At 43.1% G+C, this 21,820-nt stretch overlaps 3 protein-coding genes across 3 annotated transcripts in view; 2 read left to right on the top strand and 1 right to left on the bottom strand.

Annotated features, from left to right (window-relative positions):
• Positions 1-5,571, top strand: part of itpr2 (inositol 1,4,5-trisphosphate receptor, type 2) — a 59,488-nt gene extending 53,917 nt beyond the window's left edge. Inside the window, exons 56-58 of the mRNA XM_086163033.1 lie at positions 1,549-1,710; positions 4,351-4,442; positions 4,650-5,571. Of these exons, the coding sequence (XP_086019159.1) occupies positions 1,549-1,710; positions 4,351-4,431 (243 nt within the window). The 3' untranslated portion in view covers positions 4,432-4,442; positions 4,650-5,571. The remainder of the gene's footprint in view (positions 1-1,548; positions 1,711-4,350; positions 4,443-4,649) is intronic.
• A 2,453-nt stretch (positions 5,572-8,024) lies between these two features.
• Positions 8,025-14,885, bottom strand: sspn (sarcospan (Kras oncogene-associated gene)). The gene is made up of 3 exons (XM_086163035.1): positions 14,550-14,885; positions 12,331-12,417; positions 8,025-9,995 (listed from the first exon to the last, which is right to left on the bottom strand). Exons 1-3 carry the CDS (start codon positions 14,769-14,771, stop codon positions 9,636-9,638), a joined length of 669 nt encoding a protein of 222 aa, XP_086019161.1. The 5' UTR covers positions 14,772-14,885; the 3' UTR covers positions 8,025-9,635.
• A 143-nt stretch (positions 14,886-15,028) lies between these two features.
• bhlhe41 (basic helix-loop-helix family, member e41) lies at positions 15,029-19,693 on the top strand. Its single transcript, XM_086163034.1, has 6 exons — positions 15,029-15,116; positions 16,246-16,638; positions 16,748-16,814; positions 16,916-17,023; positions 17,111-17,222; positions 17,439-19,693. The coding sequence occupies exons 2-6, from the start codon at positions 16,574-16,576 to the stop codon at positions 18,413-18,415; spliced, it is 1,329 nt and encodes a 442-aa protein (XP_086019160.1). The 5' UTR covers positions 15,029-15,116; positions 16,246-16,573; the 3' UTR covers positions 18,416-19,693.
• Positions 19,694-21,820: the final 2,127 nt, after the last annotated feature.

Raw genomic sequence — 21,820 nt, 5'->3', positions numbered from 1 at the left:
GTCCAGTGCCTTTTTTGTATCATATCACTACACATATTTCCTCGATTTATAAATAAAGCAAAGCTCTGTCATTGCTTCATTTTGTAATAAAAGTGGTTATAGGTTTTGAGAGAAATGTGATTTTAACTTTTGAAAATGTCTAGTTATAGAGCTGAAATCCCATCTTATTTCACATCCATGTTTTTCCTAAAGTAGCAAAGTGTGAGAAGTCAACAATTAAAGAACAAAAGAAACCCCACACATTTCCCACCTCATCTTCTCCTTTTTTTTCCTCAACGTTTCACCCTCTGATCATTTTTTTTTTCTCATGAAGACCATTGTTATGTAAGAGGAGGTGGGAGAAAACCTCACTCCTCCTACTGGATGCACCATGGTGCCAGTCAAAACGGTCTCTCTGTGCCATTTAAGTCGTTCCTACCCAAAGAGGGGAGATTACACAAGATCAGCTGATGGCGTTTTGTCTCTGTGTAATCTATCTCTTCAGAAGCACATGAGGGCGTGCATGCCATGAAACACGCCCTCACTCATACGCCACTGTGTTTACTTGCGAATTAGAAAAACAGACACCTACACAAATACTCTCGAACACAGACATGGTTGTCATTACATAATGCTGTTTTCTAAACCATTTGAATGAAGATTAATTCCCAAAATTTCTCAGTTTGCATGTAAATACGCACACACACACACACACACACACGCACACACACGCACATGCACACACACAGTTGTGTTCTTGATAGATGACAGTGACTCATTCCCACGTTGACTGTGTGTATGGAGTGGGTGAGGATCAACATGCCAGTTACTTTTCATTCAGTGTATTTTTGCTATCTGCAGAATCCAACAGACAATGGGGCTGTTAAAAAAAAAAAAATTAAAACTGCCCAGTGCAAAGCTGACCATAATAGGCATTCTCATTATATTATTATTTTGTGTGTATGTTTTAAGTTGAAATTTACCCATTCTGTTTGGATATGTCAAACGACGTGGCAACTCCATTTCTAGTTTCAGTATCATAAACTGGGTTATTTCAAGTCATGCCACTATGGCTGCCATGATAGATTACTACATTACATGATACATGATACAATTCCCACACCATTACTTTAATGGGGCTAGTTTTTTGTTTGTTTGTTGTTTTTTTAGTTATGATGCATATGAATATAGGAGAAACACGCTGAATTCTGACCTCTAATTTGGAATGATGAGATTCCCATCTCCAGCCTTTAACAATAAATAAACAAATTCTAATCATATTTACACATCACTCTGCTAATAGACAAAGTCTAGGCAAACATTTTTAGTTCCGACAAAGTTTGCCTTTTGAGATTTTACAATCTGTGCAATGAGAGACACCTTCTGTCCCTAGAGTAGTGACAACATGATTCAATATCATATCTGAACAAATAATGCATGTTGCTTCCTGTGGCAACATGCCGTTGATGCTCCGTTTGACCTGCTGAGTCAGGCATATTTCCATCTTTTCTTCATGTCACCTTTCTCACTGATTCTCTTACGTCCCTGTTTCTCCCCCCTGTCTCCCAGGAGAAGAACTTGGAGTGGTTCCCACGAATGAGAGCCATATCTCTGGTGAGCAGTGAGGGGGACAGTGAACAAAATGAGATGCGCTCCCTGCAGGAGAAACTGGACAGCACTGTCACGCTGGTAGCTCAGCTCTCTGGTCAGCTGGCTGAGCTTAAAGAACAGGTAAAGTGCCACTTCAGGGCCTTTTCATTGTTGATAAATCTTCTTATCTGACCTCGTCATTTATTTAAACTCCTTGGCTACTGGATACATTTTGTCAGTCTCACCACACCTACAATCAACTTAAAGGGCGCTTCACACATGAGCTGCATTCTCCTCTCCCTATATATGTATGTTCCTGAAAATATGGCTAACATCAAGCTTCATATGGTCTCAAGAACAACATGACAGGTGACTATCATTAGCACCAAAATTGAGAGCCGCCAGAGAGCCTCTGGCTGTTTGGATGACTAGCTCTGCTGCTGCAGCGTGGCTGATCACTCTCATCACCTGCCTCCTCTCCATGTGATTCTAGTCACAGGCCTGTCCTTGTTCCTCCTCTGACAGATGTGTCCAAACAGCGCCTGCTGGGGGAGGATCACACTCCCAATAAGCAAAACAACAACCCTTATCGACCTCAGCGAGCAGTAAAGTCTGTAACATGGACCTGCTGGTCCTCTAGTTAATCCCAAGCAACATAGTTACTATAGCATTGAAGTGCCATTTAGCGAGAGACTCACCTTCAAATCTGTTCCAGACATCTGGAGGCCATTTATAACCCAGGTTTACAAGAGCTCATACTGATGTATCTGAGGTTATGACTTTAGTCTGAATGACATTCCACCTTTTTAAATAAATACTTGCAGCGTCTACGTCATCAAGTCTGTGAGCAGAGTTGAGGCCTCACCATAATTGTCTGGTCACAAGGTGAGGCCAGTAGCTGTGAAGTAAAACCAGCAAACATTACATACTCTGTGTCAAAACTGGACACTGGATGCTCAAATATAGTCCCTTATAATGGTCAAGTTTGGAAAAAGTTTAAATATACATTTTAAACCAGGTTTTAGTCACATCTGCAGTCTTGTTATGCACATGTAAATGTGAAGCTTGGCCGAATACGATTTGAGTGTGTGACTTTAGCCACTGTGGACTGTTGTTATTCTCCAATTTGTGCATGCCTATAGAGCTTTCTTCAACAACTTCAGTATCCACAGTTCTTTTTGCTGGTCTGTTGTTCCAGTGGGGCTGCATAAAAAAAAATGTGCAATTGGACAGACTTAAGCATAAACTCCAGCTTATGATGACCGTGTTAGATTTGGATAGAAAAATTTGAATGCACAGCAGGTTTTGGCTCAGTTATAACTTACCCAGACTTGTTTTTGTCTCTAGAGAGAATCAACAAATGCTGCTCAATAAAGGAGCTTTACCTTAAAAGCGCCCTTTTCCATCTTCCCAGTATTACAAATATTTCACTCATTCAAAATAGTTTTTGAATGGCATGCATATCTGCAAGCCATAAATTAGAACAGAAGTGAAAGCACTAGAAAGACAGACTAGACAATAATCCAAATAATGATTCAATGTGATCTCACTGCACGTCAGTGTAACGCCCTGCCTTAGTCATGAAACAGAAGCAGGCACTCCTACTTATCTGTCTCAAAGGGTGTCCTGGCAGATCATGTGATGCACAAATAACAACTTTGATATTGGAACTTTCGCGCGTCTTCACGTATTGTTGCCAATTTGCGGTTTGTTGTTCTATCAAGGACACCAGGACACAGTCTCTGGAGAACAGGGCAGCCTGCAAATCTTTGACTGCCACTTGACTTTTGCACCCTTGTCCTTCATGTATATGAGAAGCTCTTATGAAACTAATGTTCAAACTAAAAAAAGGTTCTAACATGGTTCATCTAGTAAAAAGAATTTTTCCTTTCCTTTTTGCTAGGATCATTTTTATTTGCTGAAATGAGATTTTTAAACAAACTCCCAAAATCCAATCATAACTGCTGCATGCACATTTCAAATGTCATGGAAGGAAACTCTGATTTTCCTCTGCAGAAAGAACGGATAAAATACTGCAGTTCTATATCATTTTTTTTCATTATTTATGATGTACACACTGAAACTGCTTCATTTGTTATGGTTGTTGAAAATGCTTGTTGTAAATTATGAAACAAAGCATGAAGCGCCAATGTGCAGGTCACACCTCTGCACAATAACTCATGATTAGACTATGTCCTCCAGTGACATTTTCGAGAGATTTCTTGGTTTCCATCAGGAACAGATAACCTGATCATATTTATATGCGGACATGGAGAACATTTAATTTTTAAAACCTTATTGTAAGAGGTGGCACGGTGGCGCAGTGGTTAGCCCTTTTGCCTCACAGCAAGACGGTTCCTGATTTCGATTTTGACAGGTGACCTTTGTGTGTGGAGTTTGCATCTTCTCCCCCGTGTCTATGTGTGTATCCTCTGTGGCTCTCCGGTTTCCTTCCACTGTCCAAAAACATGCAGCAGGTTAATTTGAGACCCTGAATCACCCAGATGTGTGAACGAGAGAGTGAATGGTTGCGAGTCTCTTCATAAGGCCATATAATCCTCTGGTGACTGGTCCAGGCTGAACCCGGCCTCTTAGCCAATGACAGCTGGGATAGGCTTCAGCCCTAATAAAAATTATTTTTAGCCAACTTGTTGTGCTGCAAGTATTAATCTAATAAGAATTAGAAATTGAAAGTAAACATGTTTTTTTGTTAAACAATTGTCATAATAAACATTAAAAAGTGCACTGCTGATCCATAAAAAATGTCTGTTTCATCCTCAGATGACTGAGCAGAGGAAAAACAAGCAAAGACTTGGATTCTTGGGACCTCCACAGCCAAACCATCATATTCCAGCTCACTGAGGGTTTCAGAGGTCAGAACTAACCTCTTTGACTGCAGCCTTGCAATACATACAGATAAAAATCCAGCTTGAAGAACAACTCACTTTATGTACATCTACCAGCACTGCTGTCATATAGCAAGACGCCAACAGCTCCTGGTGGATCAGTTTTGACAAAGTGCCTTTTTTTTAGCGAATGCTGCCTTATTGGATAAAAACTTCAATATATGCTCACTCTAGGATATCGCGAACAAGCAGCACAGGCCATTGTGTGCAGAGGGATAACTGATCTAGCAAAGTATGCATCTGCCAGTGTAATATTAGTGTGCAGGACTGAGGTCAAGGGTAAAGGTAAGGAAAGTTTAATTGTAACACACTATGGATGCTTATGTCGTCTCTACCCTTAGAATGGTCATGTCATAGACAGACAGGGATCAGTAGTTAGCTGTTACTAAGCATTGGTGATTTTCTGCCGGAGTAAGACGGCATCCTTTAGAACCAAGTATTCTACCCTTTAACTTTGAAGATTTGTCTTTTGAATTATAAGACTGGTCTTACGTGGAGTATTAGATTTACATTTCGGACCAAGAGTCACGCTGCCTCATTCATTAAGTTTTTATCAACAACACATACTAACAGCTTAAAGTGCACTTTGTTTGATAAAAGGGAAAAAAAAAACAATAACAGGGAATCATTTGTTTGTTTGGGGTATTACTTTGCATGCTTGTACTGTGTTTAACTGCGTCCCATCCTTTACCTTTTAATGTATATCTACGGTAACAATGAAATGTGAATAGAGGAAATGATTATTGTTTCAGAGCTTACTTGAAAAGAATTTTATGTCTCAATCTTATATATTTTCTTATTGGTACATCATGTTATACTGACTGGATATTTCTGTGCCTGCAGTTTGGCACAACTCAAAAATCCATTTGATGCCAGCCTATGTATTATTTACTGTATTGATCATGTCATCCTCTACTGGTTCTAAAACTTTTTTGTGTGTTAATCTTTCTCACCAGTCTCTTGACAGCTAGGTGAGGAGATTTCTTTTAGACTTGCACAGCTTGATGATAAATTCTGCACCACTCTTTTGACAAATTCTCTTAAAACAATGTACAGAAAAATATATTTTATGTGGTAAGATGTAATAAATTGAAATTCAGTGGTTCGCCTTGATTTGACAGCTTTCTCGCAGAATTAGTAACTTTGTTGTTGAGGATGTAAGACAGAAATACAAACACACACACACAGGCTTTCCTCACACTTGGACTTGTCCATTGAGGGACAAGATGGTATCAAATTTCAGCCAGTGAAGCAAAGGTTGTCACCTAATATTAGAAGCAAAGTTCATGGATACATTATGCATGCTGTCATGGCCTTGTGTTTGTGAAGCTCATCTAGACATTTCACTGCTGCTAATTAATGCTGGCCAATCATGATGCGGGGAACTCTAGACCACAGTCTGCAATTAAAATTTGATCCAGTGAGCCACCTCATGAGATTTGCAGTTTGCTTCTGGAATATTAGTCTCTAAAATGGAGGTTTCATTTCTCTATTTGGACACCATGTTTCCATTTAGGAAGGAATTAAATTCCTTGTTAGCTATACGTAAATTATTATTTGCTGCGGCAGGAACATATTGATGCTGGCTTGTTGTATGCCTATCCTCATGTAACCTACATGAGATGATGAATGAATGTTGGGAAGTCCTCTATTGGTCCCGTACCTCCTCCTGTCATTTACCCTCTTCAGTAAAAAAAAAAAAAAAAAAAAACGCGCCCCTCTTGGCTTCGGTTTGTTGTTTACGCTGGCAGGCCTGCGCTCGCTCCTGCCGCCTGAGATAGTAAAATTAGCTCATGCTGTGCCATATTGCTGAGCAGCTGTCACTGCACAGACATGAAGGGTAAAGTGCAGCATGACTGGAATGAGCTGGAGTCAGAGGGGGGAAAAGAGAGGAGGCGATAATACCTGGACTAACACTGCTATCGGCAAAGATTTCATGTCATACAGACCATATAGCTGCTTTGGTATGAGATGAATTTTACTCACTTTATTCACGCGACGTGAAACACGTGAAGCGGAGTCCTTTTTGCGAGGCACATGAGAAGTCCGTGCTTACACGGTCAGCATTCAAACATGAGAGAGAGAGAACCACCGCCCCCGGGGTCATTTAATACAAAATATCGAAACAGCGCTGTGGCTAAAAGCAAATGTTTGTCCAGTCTCAACAGAAGTCCTCCAACTTTTCTATCAATTGAAATCTATCTGATAATTTATTTTAATTAAACTTCTGGTAATACTTAGGCCAATCAGACAGCAGACTTCCACCACAGCAAGTTGCCTTCTTCCGAAACTTGATTTGGTGTCAATGTTGAGATGGATCTGCCACAAAAGTCCGCAAATTCTTTTATTATCTTTCTTTGGGATCTCTGACAAACCAAATTTTTTGAGGAATGTTAAATTTATGTTAAGCCAGATGTCAACAGTAAACTTGAAATATGTTAAAATTACCTACATAGTTAAAATAATGGATTATAGTTCCTTTCTAAAGTTTCTGTGAGGAATTAAAGTTGTCTTTTTACATGTCAACACATCTTGACTCCTGAGGTCTCCATGTGTCTCACACTGTGTCAGTGTTCAAGGAAATCAGATATCCTGCTGTGTGTTTACGCCTTGGAAAATCAATTGACCACACAAAGTCGTTATGGCACGAGGAGAAGTGCGGAAGGTCCCTGCTTGCTGTTATTTTTTTTATAAATAAACTTGCCCCCATGATGACTGGCATGTGACTTCCTGTGTCTGCTGTAAGATTGAGCCTTTGTAGTCACATGATGCGTCAATGTCGAACACAAAACAAGCACATGAGGGGCAAAAAAAAACAGGCCTTCGAGCTTAAATGTGAAATACGCTTAACTCTATTGCTCAGAGAATATTGACAATATTTCTGTCACATCTCTGTGACTTAATGCCTGCTCTTGGAGCACACTTGTAGTTCATGACGTTGCAAAGATCCCCATCATTTATTAAAAAAAAAGGTGGTATTAAAAATAAATGTTATTTGTGAATAGCTACCACAAGAGAGTGACGCTTGAGATTAAGTGCGAAGTCACACGTATCTTTTCTAAATTCACAATCAATCACTAATGGGTTCATACAGTGAGTTTGTTGTCTCTCACTGACGTCACACATTAGTCACACGTTTGGGTTAAGGCTTTAAGTTTTAGTATGAAAGACCAAATCCCCTGTGATTCCTAATGTCCATCTATAAGATGTTTGATCATAAAAATAATCACATCTTGAAGGAGGATTATGCACACAGATTCTCTTAATTTAATTCCTGAACAAATCCATTCATTTTTATAGCTGTGATCTTCTGCGACTAAAGTGTATTTTTCTCGGTAACAGCTGTTCATGTTCTGTAAAAACTATGAAAAAGAAATTGAAATAAAAGGCAGAAAATCTATTGTAATTGTAAACACGGGAAAGGAGGATATTTGATTATTGCCACTTTTATTTATTTATAATGCATATGAAAGATGTATTTCCTGCACATGACCTTCATGATTTCTGTGAAAAGTATTTTTTATATCATTCCATGCAAAGACCCCTACCCCTCCCATTCCCATGAAACATCTGATTTGCCCCAGAAACCACCTACATTTACTACATTACTACACTCCATATTGTAAAACACTTAAGTATTATCTTCAAATAGGAAAAGTCTGGTATTATGCAGATCAAAAATATGGCGCTATATGGTTTGATATGAGGGTTTCAAAGCAGTAAAAGCAAAGCGCATATGTCGTACTTTATCAATATGTAACTTCCAATTGGGTTGATTTTCAAGATTTTTATTTCTATAAAGCACTTGATCGATTGATTGATTGATTGATTGATTGATTGATTGATTGATTGATAATCTGTCCGGGGTGTACTCCACCCATCACCCAGTGATGGATGACAGCTGGGACTGTCTCCAGCCTGAGCGACCTTGTGAGCAGGATAAGTGGCATTGAAAATAGATGGATGAATGGATGTTTATTTAATACACTTCATATGGCATTTCCCACACAAAAACACTCCTAACAGAAACAGAATGTAAAATAATAATACAGTTGAAACAACACAATATGTGTACAATCTTTGGTAAAATCTTCACCCACAAATTAAGTAAAACTTTCTGATAAAGGCTAACAAGAAAGGTACAGTATTTCTCTTTGAAATACAGTGAAGTGGAAATATAAAGCAGTATCAAGTTCAAGGAAATTCAAATAACAGCCAGTACTAGGGGAAGCTGTACTTAGTCCCTTTCCATTACGGGAGATGAGGCTAAAAATGACGTGAAATTCTTGCATGAAGCAGAGTCAAGCTCATTTCCTTTGAGCCAACATGTAATTTTCTGGTTCTTTTATCCCTTTTCCAGTAAAATTGCCAAAATGATTCGGATGCTTCAGTCCAGTCGGCCGTCTGAGTCCCCCCTTCCTCACCCCAACCAATTCTCTTCCCCTTTGTGGTTGTTGGAGTTTGACTTCTCCGTGCCCAGGCCCGCTTACAAGTACTTTGCTTTCTCAAAAAAATCTTCTGCTTGGATCCCGTCCTAATGCCAGTGACTGGATTCTTTATTTTTGCTCACTGGAAAATAGATCCATGTTTCCGATCATAAATTTGTCCGAAAAAAAGAAAAAAAAAAAATTCAGAAAGGCAGATTCAACCAAATATGTTGTTAATGGAAGAAAATCACCTGATTGATGATACTTTCCGTCTGTTTTGTTGTTTATATGTTCGGGGATGAAATGACTTGGAGACGGAAGCTGTAAACAAAACTTCAAAATAAGATTAACTAATAAGGCATCTGGCCTAAAAGCTAAAATAGATCCGGTGCTGAAGTTTTCTTCTGAAAATGCGATCATTTTACTGCGTGGGAAGAAAAACACAATCTCTTTCGACAGTTTGTGAACTAATGTAATAGCAACATATAGAGACATAAACTCTACTCTTTTCATTGATTCAAGTACGAGTAGCTTGTGGCGTAAAAAGATTAATTAAAAGGTGTACAAAATGTGTACAAAAAGCTATTATGATACAACTAGCTCAGAGGTGATTATTAGCTAAAACAAAATGAGGAAAAAACAAAACAAAACCCCAACAGCCAAACGTCCCTGTCCTGAAGAGTGTGATCACACACCCTCATGGCTGATCTGTATGATCAACAATGTCCTCCTGTCAGACCTTCTGCCACTGCTGGTAGGAGGGAGAGTCAATCTGTAGGCCGGAGAAGAAGACCTGGTAGCGGTGCTTCCACATGACGAAGGCGGCCAATGCGCACACCAGCGCCTGAGCCAGATTCAGTATGATCTGCAGCAGGAAGTAGAGCGTGAGTGTCCCAGTGATCGCCTCGCAGTCGCCAACACCCTCGTAGGTAAATGTGCGAGCGATTGGATCGTGCGGCATCAGCTTGCATTGGCAGTCCTCGCCGACCAGCTCACAGGTGAAGCCGATGGCCTGATTGTAGTGGTGCCCGGCGAAAGCCACGACCAGCACTGAGATCACCAGGCCGATGACGCACAGGACGAAGTACAGGAGCTGTGGAGAGCAGAGGCGGCGATGTGAGTTCACATCCGCAGGTCAGTGAGAGCTTCTTGGTTTTTGAAAAAGTCTGTCACTCATCTGTCAGACCAGGGTAAAGACTCAAATCAAGACGGGTGAGACTTTGCACAAATCTGTGGGTTATGGCACTTATAATTCCAAAATGAAACACAGTAACAAAATAGTTGAATAAAATAATTCATGTTATTTGCTTACTGTTTAGGCTTTGGGGGAATATTGAGTGCTTGCAGTCATAAGATTCAGATCCAAATGAAGTCACGGGTAACGGGCTGTTAAAGTCAATATTATGGTGCCAGTTTTCAGCCATTTGGAAGAATTCAATTGGATGTCCACCCTTTAGTCAAATTCAGACGTTGATGCATGCCAACATTCCAGGAAACACAGATTTGACGCTTCTCCTGATTTTGTCAGATTTGATCTGATTTTTAATGATATCCTTCTAATGTTCTTTTTTTATTATTATTCCCCACCTCTTATGTGTTTTGTTTCTTTCATGTTCAGCTCAGATTATATTTCCTTTAAGTCTGATTTTTTGGGGGGTGTTTTTGTTTTATTTATTTATTTTAATTACCAAGTAAACATTTTGTTTTACTTTTCTGTTTTATTCCTGTTCACGCCTGAATGGAGTATTATCATACCTGGCATAAATATTCAATTTGAACCGATTTGGGTTTTTAATGGTCAAAGTTTAAGGTCCCTGTTTCGACCCGCGGTGATTATGACTGGCGCTCACACTTGTGTGCCCGTTACTGGCAGAGGCATAAAACCATGGGGCAACAATTCTGGTTTGGCTCCTGCTTTTGTCTCATGATCTACCCGGAGAGCCAGAACTCTAGCTTAGAAACAGACATACTGGCTATGTGCCTGTAGCAAGTTCATTTCAAAGAGATTACCCACAATACCACAGGGTAAGGTCTGACCCTCAAAGGAGGAAACAGCCCTGCAGCTACAGCCATGTCCCACCTTCAGCGGTGGCCCTGCGCAAGAGTGTGTCTTGAACAACGGCACGGGTCTAAAAATACAGTTGTAAAATATGACAGAGGCTTTGTGATGTTTGTGCTATTTCACAACCTCAATAACACAAAACCTTCATCTTAATCCATCACTTATATAACAGGAGTCCTCGCTCCCTGATGTGTCTGCGCTCGGTTACATCCTACTTATGGAATTATGCAAGTGATGAGCAGTGCTTGATGCGAAATGACATTTATGTTAATTTTGGAACAGCTGTGAAATCCGAAGGATGGTTGGATGCGGAGGTATGTGCGCGGCAGATGTATCAACAAGTGTCTCGTTAGACTTGGCAAGAAGAATAAAGAAATTCTTCAACTGCTAATAGTTTTAAGCCGTGGATATCTATTTGACATTTTTGTCACTTAAAATTCCCAAAGGCAACAGTGTCAGCAGATTGACTTATTTCTCTCATTATATCATAAATAGAGTAAGTGGGAAGGCAGAGGAAGATATGAAATTGGTACTTTATATATTTTTTAATGTTTCTTTTTTTTTAGTTTTTTTTGTTTGTTTTTAATTTGCCATTTCTGGGTCTTTTGTGCTTCGATAACTTATACTGGCACTCTCATTTGTTTGGGCGTGAAGTATCCCAAAGTATCTGGCGCTTGGCTCCATAAATAAACTTATGATCTATATTTTTATACCCATATATATATATTTTATATCCATTTTTATATCCATGATAGGTTAAAAGTATTAATCAAATTTGCTGATGTTGTGCTGTATGTATAACTGAAAATGGCAAAAAATGAAGGTCTTTCTATGTCATATGTGTGTGTGCGTGTATATGTATGAGTGAGTGCACATGCATGCGCACAGTATGAGGAAAATAACTTACTGCTGTAAAATATAAATATATATACTGAGATGATTCTGAGCCTCTGATGGCTAACAGAATTGCAAACAGACAGATACACAGGATTTATTTTTCAGGGGTCTCTTCTAACTGTTCCAACACCCAGGCTGGACTTTCTTATGCAGAATTTTGTGGGGGACCTTCAAAACATTAGAACGTGCAGCCTGTCGGCAGACAACGGTTGGCTGATTTTAATTGCCTTGAAATTCTTACTGCATAGATTGTCTGCCTAATGAAGGCACCATGGTGTCACATTAATGAATGTAACCATCCAATCATTTCAATCCATTCACAACTCTTCAAACAGAAAGATGCCTTTTCTCTATAAAGTGAAAAAGATGTGACCACTTGCGTTATTGGTTAAGTCGAAAATCTCAATAATATCCTTTGGGATAACACACAACAAACTGCTAAATAACCTTCGTTAGTGTCTGCACTCACCTTGGCGATGAACTGCGCTGACGACCTCTCATCCGGATGGTAGGAGATACAGTACAGGATGAAGCCCATGATGGAGACAATGCACAGCTGTAACAATAGACGGGAAAATAGTGATTTTTCTTTTTAAGGTTGCTTTCATCTTATGGACAAACTGAGTGCACTTAAGCCATGAATTTCTGACTTAAAGCAAGGCAATGTGATGCAGTCTCTTTACTGCTGTTACAGGTTTTAGATGGTACATTGGCTCGCGGCATAGAATCCTCAAGAAAATCTTGGCGCCCAGGTTTCTAAGGATGTGTCTTAATATTGCATGAGTCAGCAGAAAGCTGTCATCTGATTACATTATTCTTTCTCTCCCTCAAACTCCTGCAAACACACTCTCACTCTGTGTCTTCAGTGCAATTGGAGTCTTGTGACTAACGTGCAGCATCTTATTTAACTGTTTTTCCCAGGTTCTGAAGCACAGGATTCTCTGTAAGGTTGGAGATGACCTCAGTGTTTTTCACTTGGCTGAATCTCGTGAGGCTAAAACTCGGGATGTTGGTGTCCAGAGATGTTTTCAGACCTGGCCGCATCTTTGATAGGCGTAGGCGGGAAGTAGTGCTGTTGCGTGCACTGAAATGTGACTTGATTGACACGCAGCTGCAAGGTTATCGCGAACAAAAGTTGCAAAGGCTGGTGAAGGAGAGGTGGTGAACAAAAAAAATATATATAGTGCATAAAGCATCAAAAAGTTACACCAAAATGAGGAAGAAATCACTTTCTTGTCTCCTCTGTCAATCTGTTCCTCTGAAAATGGAAATTAACTATGATTATAGGTGGTTAACGTGCAGTTCATTGGAAACCCTTAAATGAATTGCCGAGGGTTGTGAAAAAGAGAATGAATGTACAAATGAGAGAATAAATGTACATCTCTATTTGTGGCCCTTTGATCTGCTGACAACTGGGCAATGGTGAATATGGTCCACGGATGGGCACTAATCCCCCCTCCCACCACTACCACCACCACCACCACCCTGAGTGCATGTATAAACGGTATAGATAATGAATGAAAATGAAACGGCAGGAAACTACCTGAAATGCGTGCAATATTACCAGCAAATATGAGCAATAACAAAAAGAAAAAGGGGAGGAATCACCCTCTTATCACTTGTGCACTCAAACTATTTCCAAGTATTGTGACTATTTAAAGTCTTGTGAGCCACTTTTTTCAGGGGGGTGAGAGGGGTAATAGCTCTAACTGTTAATCTGCAAATATGTCACAAATTAGCATTTAATTACTTACTATATAATCTTTCATTGTGTAAACCACTGAATACTATGTCAACTGTCAGCTTTCAACTGTTTGCCTCTCACAGAAACCTCAACCGCTCCTGTCTGTCCGGCTGCATCTTTCCACTCGATTCATGGCAGGTCTTCACTTGCCGTCCAAATTTTCAGACTTTAATGACTCAGACACCGATTCCTCAAATGCTTTTTGCCTCAAGGTTCACCTGTTTTCAGCTCTCCGGCTTTAACAGAGAACTTGTCCACTTTCTCTGCTTCCACCGCTACAGATCTGCAGCGGTTACCCCTGGACCGATTTCCACTGTTTTGAAATCTAAAAACTCCAGATGACAGCTCTGCTCAACTCGCATCTCATATTACATGGAAAAATCTTTCTCTTTTTTTTGGGATATCAGATTCTGGAATTGGTGTGTAAAAATTCACATGAAAAGTACATTGGAAAGAATAACAATTCCCTTTAAGTGAAACGTAAAAGCAAACTTTTTGAGTGGGTGATTGTGCTTGGCGTTGTGTTTTAGCATAGGGAAGTTGGCAGACTGCAGCCTGGCAAAGAGTATCGCACTGAGACACTCCCTTCCCCAGATGTGCAAAGGAAAAGTTAAAGAACAGAGCTTTTTTTCCAGGTCTTGCCTAGATGTTCAGGGTTTATACCACACAACACACGGAAGGTGTGAACCGGCTCTTATGACTCGGAGCGACAGGCTATTCAGGTGCGGTCGGGTGAACGTGACAGATGGTGATTCATCAGCGTGACAATAGTGAAGACTTCCCGTGCCTACGCGGCCGTCTGGGTCAGCCAGGTGGGGAAGGGGCCAGGATAGCCAAGATGGACGAGACACTGAGGGTCATGCACATTTTTTTTTAAAATAGGGAGAATCTGGTTTCATGCAGAAAAAAAGAATGCGATGTTAGAGCATAAAGATGGAGCTTACAATGATCCCAGCCCAGTGTGGCGTCTCTCTGGCCAGGAGTGAGGGGCTAATGGCAAACATAAAGAAGGCCACAACTGTGACGGCCACCCCCAACAGCAGCTGGAGCAAGGCGACGAGCAAAGGGAAGCAGCACGTTCTGCACTTTCGGCCGTCCTCTGGCGCCGGACTTTCATCACGCCTCTTCTTGCCCCCCTTCTTCTCGGAGGAATTTTTCTTTCCCATTTCTCTCCCGGACTCGGTTCACCTCTCGCTCTCCCGGCGTGTCCTGCACTGTCTGGGGTTGCCCAGCCCGCCTGCCCTCTGCCTCTCTTCCCCTCCCCGCTGAGGCCTCCTCTCACCAGCCAGCTTGGCTGCTATTTGGGAACAGAGGAGGCTCTGAACTAATATGGAAAACATTTGGACTGGATTCCGAAAGTGGCTCCAGCGCCACATATAGAGCAGGCGGCGGGGAGAGCAGGCGAGGCAGGGAGGCAGGAACACACAAAGGGGGATTCCAACGCACGACTGCGAGGTGATCTCAACTCGTGCAGCAAAAGGAGAAAGCAGTGCACACAGGCAACTCAGCAGGTTCGTGTTTAAAGGTTTACAGCCAGCAGAGGAGGTCACACTTCATTAGAAAAAAGCGAGCGACCATTTTTTTTTTTTGTCAGCACTGTTACACAAGAGAGCCATATGCTGCCAAACAGAAGGTGTCACATGACTTACTGGAAGAAGTAATGTGATCATAAGGCATGTGAGGGCAGAACAGGAGCTGGGATTTATTGTTTCCAACGAAGTAACGTGTGATGAAAAAGCACATATAAAAACCTGTATGTGCACGCGATTGTTATCTTTTGATGAAAACACCCGGATGAAGGTGTTAGAGCTGCAATTGTCCTGAGATCAATAAGGACGGGCGGTGCACGTGTTGGGGCACGCGTCGGGGCCGCTGCCATGGTTACTGACAACAGCTTCGGACAATCTGTCGTGCACTGCGTGAGCGCACGCACGCACGCACCCCTGACAATTACATGTCGTGGCTTACTTATAAATCAAAATCTTGTCATTATGGGAAAAAAATCTCAATAATTGGAACAAATGTTTCCCAAACGAATCAAGCCGATCCGCTGATTTTCGAGTTTGTCCGCAGGATCATGCAGATCCAGCTGGGATCTGCTCACGAGATCTTTGCGGGAAGAACTGATCGTCCAGTCCCGCACTGGTTCCACTATCCGCGCCCTGTAGTTATTGTTGCATTTTTCTGCTGAGGACGGAGTTCTGTTTAACAACACCAAAGGTACTTTGAACTCGACTAATCCATTTACCTCCCGGGAGTTGAATGGATTATTTAAGATCCGGGGGACCCCACCGCCCACCTTTGACAAGGCTGATGAAAAATCAGCTCATATCCGAGCGCGGCGAAATGTCATGCAAAAACATCTTAATCAAGTCATACGATCTCTGCATCGATAAAACTTTGTCAGTGCAGGTCCGCACCTCTCTGCTTTTAACGAGTTACATCACGAAGTGAAGTTGTCAAGTCTGAGTGTGCACATGATGTGAGATACAATGACCGTCTGTCGCCTCGTGTGCTTGTGCGTGCATGTGCGTGTGCGTCTGTGTCTGTGTGTATTGGGAAGGGGGGGGGGTGTTAAACTTTCTCCACGGCTGCCTTTCCCTCGGCTACGTTTTGCGCATGACTCACGTTTCCTCGCAGCCAGATCGCATCTGTGAGCGCGCAGCAGCAGCAGCAGCAGCGGCGGCGGCGGCGGTCGGAGGCGCTCTCTCTAACGATCGGGCCGCGGCGGAAGCTGGCGGAGCTACACGTGAGGCGGAAGCCGTTACCGACCGGAGGCGCGCGTGCGCTCTAACCACACAGCGCGCCGACGGCTTGGCGAGGTGGCAGCGCAGCGCGGGGAACCGGAGACGCGTCAGTCTGAAGCGCAGCTCCAACCAGAGGACACGCACCGAGCTGAGCCGAGTCCCGTACCCATTCATCCATCCATCCATCCAACATTCCCCCGGAGAAGCGCGGGCGCGGATTGATGGATGACAGAATCCCGCCGCGGCTGCAGGAGCGGCAGTTCATGGAGCAGGCGGATTTCCTGGGGTAAGTGGGGTTATCCGGGCACGGGGTGGGGAGGAGGACAAAAACTTGTCCGGCCAACTGTCGCCACGAGCCGGCGTTGAAAGCGCACTTCTTCTTGCCTCTGCTCCAGGGTGGATTACCCCTCTCTCTACATGTGCAAATCCAAGCGGGGGATCAAGCGAGAGGATGGCGGGAAGGTGCGGACTTTTGATATATTTTTTTAAAATCTGGTTTACCGATTTACAAGCCTTTGCGTCTACTTTGAACTCTATACTTATGCCCGTGTCTTTGTCCGCAGGACGCGTACAAATTACCACATCGGTTAATAGAGAAGAAGAGAAGAGACCGGATCAACGAGTGTATCGGCCAGCTGAAGGATCTGCTGCCGGAACACCTCAAACTCTCCGTGAGTCTTCTTTTTTTTTATTTTGCAAAAGTTTCTCTGCGCATTTCCGAAACGTCTCCCCCCTCAACATCCGGTTCCTCCCCGCAGACGCTCGGGCACCTGGAGAAGGCGGTGGTGCTGGAGTTGACGCTCAAACACCTGAACGCGTTGACAGCCGTCACGGAGCAGCAGCACCAGAAGATCGTCGCCCTGCAGAACGGTAAGACGGGCGCCGGACGCGATAATCCACCTTCCCTTCTCGGAAATAACGATCCGATTGCAGCTTGAGAGTAATCCCGGCAGAACAAGAAGAAGAAATGGCGTGATTTCGGGGAATCGCAGTAGAGACGCGCGTCACGCACACCTGCCGATCACACCTGTTTCCGGTTCATCATCCGCCGGCCGGGGTCTAACGTTTGACCCGCATGTCTCTTAGGGGACCGGTCGATGAAATCCTCCATTCACGCCGACCTGGACGCCTTCCACTCCGGATTCCAGGCCTGCGCCAAGGAGGTCCTGCAGTACCTGAGCCAGTTCGACAACTGGACGACGCGGGAGCAGAGCTGCGCGCAGCTGGTCGGCCACCTGCAGAAGGTGTTGTCGCAGTTCCAGCCCGGCGGCCCGCCGCAGCTCCTCCAGCAGCAGCAGCAGCAGCCCCTCAAAGAGGACGCGCAGAAAGCCGACAACCAGGCCAACTGCGTGCCGGTCATCCAGAGGACCCAGTGCGGGGAGCTAAACGAGAACGACACGGACACGGACAGTGGATACGGCGGCGAGGCGGACAAGAGCGAGGCCAAGGAGAAAGAGGGCCAGAGGGCGCTGAAGATCAAGCAGGAGTTCGGAGACGATCGCGCCGCCAAGAAGCCGAAGCTCGGCTGGGCCGGCGGTGCGCCGGGTGGCGCGGACTCCGCGCGGCCGGACATGGCGTTTATGAACTCTCTCATGGGAATAACCGGCGTGGGACAGCAGACGCCGATCTGCATGCCTTTCTACTTCATCAACCCGTCGGCCGCCGCCTCCTACATGCCTTTTTTCGACAAAAGCAACATTGAGAAGTTCATGTATCCCGCGGCGGCGGCGGCGGCCGCCCTCGCCTCCCCGTTCCCCTGGCTCTACCCGGCGCAGGCGTCGGCGGCGGCGGCCGCGGCCGCAGCGGCGGCAGCCTTCCCCGGTCTGACGGCGCACCTCGGAGCCGCCTCCCAGGCCACGGACTCCCCGGACAGTGACGGGATGCAGGAGGCGGAGGGAGGCTCCCCGGAGGAGCACGGCGGGGGGAGCCCCGCCAGCGACCACGGCGACCCGGACGACGAAGACGACGACGACGACGACGGCGGCGGCGACTACGACGACACGCAGCCGCAGCTGGACGCCAGAACCCTCCACCCGCGTAACCTCCACTTCTCCAGCAGCTAACTCTCACCTCCCCGGCGCATGGAGGAAACAGAAGTTCTTCCCCTTTTTTCTTTTTATTTAAACATTAATCTCGCGACGAGTTTCTAATGTTTAATATCTCGGCGACAACAGTTGTGACGGCACGTGCCTTTTGCACTTATCCCAGATCAATCTGAATGATTATCGACAGGTGTGATTGACGACGAGCACACGTAGCGGCGATGTGCTGGAGTTAGTTTTATATCCTCTTTGATAAAAAAAAAAAAAAATACAATAATGTTCTTAAACGGCAGCACCTGTGCCAAACTTTGAGTACGACATTATACCAACCAGTCTTTGGATGTATGTAAGTTGCAACTGACCTCTGCCAAGGTGACTGACTTGGCTGCTCCGGCTGTAAATAAGACTCGGATGATAGTTTGGAGTCGTCGATTTGTAAATGTGCACTAGATGGGCCCAGAAGGCTACCGTACCTCGCCCCCTCCCCCCTCCCAGGTTTGTATGGGAGGGGAGTTATTGTGTGACACATCATTGTCCCACCTGAGAACCCCCCCCTTCTACACACACACAAACACACCACACGTTTTCTCATCTCTTTTTCCTTTTTAATTTCGAGTTATCTTCTCACTTAAACACAATTAATGTAAAGGGGGGCCGACGGCGGCCCCTTAAATCAAGCATTTCTAGATGGAGATGCAATGACCTCCTTTACCTCCTGAGACATTGTAGGACAGCACCTTAGATCTTTGATAATGAATGTACCTGTATTTTCCCAGCTGTTAAAGTTTGTATGTAGGCGGCGACCCTACTCTTTGAGACATAAAGTGCACTTTAACTGCTTTGACCCCGACACCCCCTCACCTCCCACCCTGAAATGACACTTAATCAAATTAAACATCATTCACTCGCCTCCAATTGTCATCTTGTGTTTCTCAGCTGCCTTGAAATAAAGATTATTTCAATTCAAAATAGAGCGAGGAGTAACAGCTGCTCGGAGAACTCACGCGGTGACAAATCACTGCTCGTTTCTAGATCTTTTCGAGGCAAACTGATCAAAAAGGTCTTTATCTGCTTTGGAATCCCACCACCCTCTCACCCCCCCACCACGAACCTCAATTCTGTGTTATATGCTATCATTATGTTTAAACTTTGCTTTTTAAAAAGAAAAAAAAAAAAGAAGACAAAGGTGGGAAAAAAAGCTGTGGTCATGTGACTCTCAGTTGAGATTAATTCCCACAAGTGTAGTGTTGTTTAGCTTTTTTTAAATTAAAGTTTCACTGACAGAATAAAAAAAAAAATTGCTGTATTTTGCATACATGACAAGCTTTTGTAGTTTTTCTCCGCTGTTCTCGCCTCAAATCTGTTCTCAACTGTTATAGAAAGTGGCATGTGTGTCTGTAAATATTTTTTTGTGAATATACCATAAAGTGTATATGTCTATGTCAATGTCGTAGAAGTCTATGGATCTTTTTTCTCTTTTTTTTTTTTTAAGATTTAACAAAGCAATCGTTGCACATTTCATTAATGCTTTACACATATGCTGTTCTAAATTATTGCTGACAAGTTGTAAAATAAACATCAAAACTAAACTCAACGTTTCTTCTTTTTTTTTGTAACCAAATGTCATTTGAATATGGCAAGTTGGTGAGTTTTAAAAGAATATGCAATATTTAGTCTGCAAGCAACAGAGGACCATTTATATGCAAGACTGACAATTCAAAGTACAATGGTTTTAGCAGTAAAGACAGACAAAGAGTCCAGTAGATGAAAATATATTGTTAGTCCTGCTCTAATCAGCTGACAGGTCGGAGCTGAGGAATGTACAGTAAGCCAAGGCTTTGAACAACAAGTCATGTGATAGAAGGATGATGAAGGGAGATTACATGTAGATGAAAAACAAGGGGGCTCCTCCTCCTCCTCCTTCCAGCTTGGTCAAAAGACTCAAATACAGCAGACTGGAATTCCACATATACTTTTTTGCAACTTCATTTCAACAACCGTATCGTTCTCAGTGACCCAATTTTATAGATTCCAGTTATTTTGGGAACTCATCCAATTTGAGGCAGTTTGTCCCTCTAAAGGAGCACAAATATCATATTGCCTTAAGGTTCAGCTCCTATTGAGTCTTTCACAACAAATAAGACAACCATTGTTTTAGTCAGTAAGAAAAATGATATCTATTTTTTACTCTGATTTGTGACAAAAGTGGCTCAGAGAGCAGCACCTCTTCAGTCATGCCTCAGCTGAATGTGCAGGTTCTATCCTGACACTTTTTGGTTAATTCTCTGGTGGGTGAGGTGGTTCTCCAACCATCACGTTGGTCCTTTTCATCGACCATTATTTAGGAAAGGTCTCCACCTACTGGATACTGCTTGCCAGACCTTAAACACAAACAATGCGTGAATCTCAGTGTCCACTAGTGGGCATATGTTCAATTATTTCCCAACTGTTTTGATAACAAGTTAACCATCTGAGTCTTATTTAAATAAATTGTAATTATACTCCATCTATTCTTTTCTTTTCGGCTGTTTCCATCATCTGCCTCAGAGGAAAAAATAAAGTGCTTTAAATGTGTAAGTATTTTATTGTCAGTTTTCCGGATATTTTATTTTGAAACATTGCCACTTCCGCCTGCGCCTCACTTTGGCACTTGACTCAGTCAAGGATTTTTTTTTTTTCCATGCATCAGAAAGTCGACAAGCTAGCCCCCGTTAAAACGGTCAAACAAATGTCACTGGAGTTTATTTGAAAGAGGAGATAAAACTAACGACGAGACACCAGAAGGACCTTGGTTCGGCAGCAAAAAGAAAAGCTACATTTAAAAGAGAATACCAAGAGTCCTACTTGAATCCGCGGGTTCATCCCAACATGTGATTCACCGGGATCGGCCAATAAGTTTGCCAACAAAGGCAAGAAACCCTCCAGACTACTTTGCCACATAGAAGCCGAGCAGCCTCCAACATCATAACTTTGTGACGTTGGGGTTTTGTGACAAAAAAAACAAAGAAAAATAAAAACAAGAAACAACACAACCAAAAACAAGATTGCAGAGTTGACTGGATATAAGGAACACACTTCCGGGTGTCACCGCCTACCATCACTCCCAGATGGGACCCGTTTAGCTGCAGGGAGACAAGCTTAGGGGTCCAACTGATTCTGCATTATGGTGAGTAGATATTGGTATGTTAATCGTTTGGTTATTAAAAGTGGATCAAATAAGGTGTAGCGCTTACATGTATCTGGCTCTTTTTTAATTACCAGTTTTCACATGTTAATACTATATTTCTTTACCTTTCTCTGACTGTAAGTCATTGTTGGAAAAATCTAACTGGCGATGGAAAAAACAAACCAAATGTTGATTGTGGACACAGTACTAATGCGAACATATATCCAGTGGCATTTACCTGAACCATCCATTGTCACACA

This window comes from Fistularia commersonii, chromosome 17 (assembly GCF_037954325.1).
Source record: "Fistularia commersonii isolate RoL2024-O1a breed Wild chromosome 17, RoL_Fcom_v1.0, whole genome shotgun sequence".
In the NCBI taxonomy this organism is placed as follows: Eukaryota; Metazoa; Chordata; class Actinopteri; order Syngnathiformes; family Fistulariidae; genus Fistularia; species Fistularia commersonii.
This window is presented reverse-complemented; position numbering and strand designations above follow the sequence as displayed.

What these genes read in the sequence shown, in the direction of transcription:
- sspn (XM_086163035.1), bottom strand. Translation starts at nt 14,771, where the DNA reads ATGGGAAAGAAAAATTCCTCCGAGAAGAAGGGGGGCAAGAAGAGGCGT. An exon ending in CACACTGGGCTGGGATCATT is followed by an intron (nt 12,418 to 14,549) that starts GTAAGCTCCATC and finishes CTATTGTTACAG; the next exon opens with CTGTGCATTGTCTCCATCAT. An exon ending in CAGCGCAGTTCATCGCCAAG is followed by an intron (nt 9,996 to 12,330) that starts GTGAGTGCAGAC and finishes TGCTCTCCACAG; the next exon opens with CTCCTGTACTTCGTCCTGTG.
- bhlhe41 (XM_086163034.1), top strand. Translation starts at nt 16,574, where the DNA reads ATGGATGACAGAATCCCGCCGCGGCTGCAGGAGCGGCAGTTCATGGAG. An exon ending in GAGCAGGCGGATTTCCTGGG is followed by an intron (nt 16,639 to 16,747) that starts GTAAGTGGGGTT and finishes CCTCTGCTCCAG; the next exon opens with GGTGGATTACCCCTCTCTCT. An exon ending in AGCGAGAGGATGGCGGGAAG is followed by an intron (nt 16,815 to 16,915) that starts GTGCGGACTTTT and finishes CTTTGTCCGCAG; the next exon opens with GACGCGTACAAATTACCACA.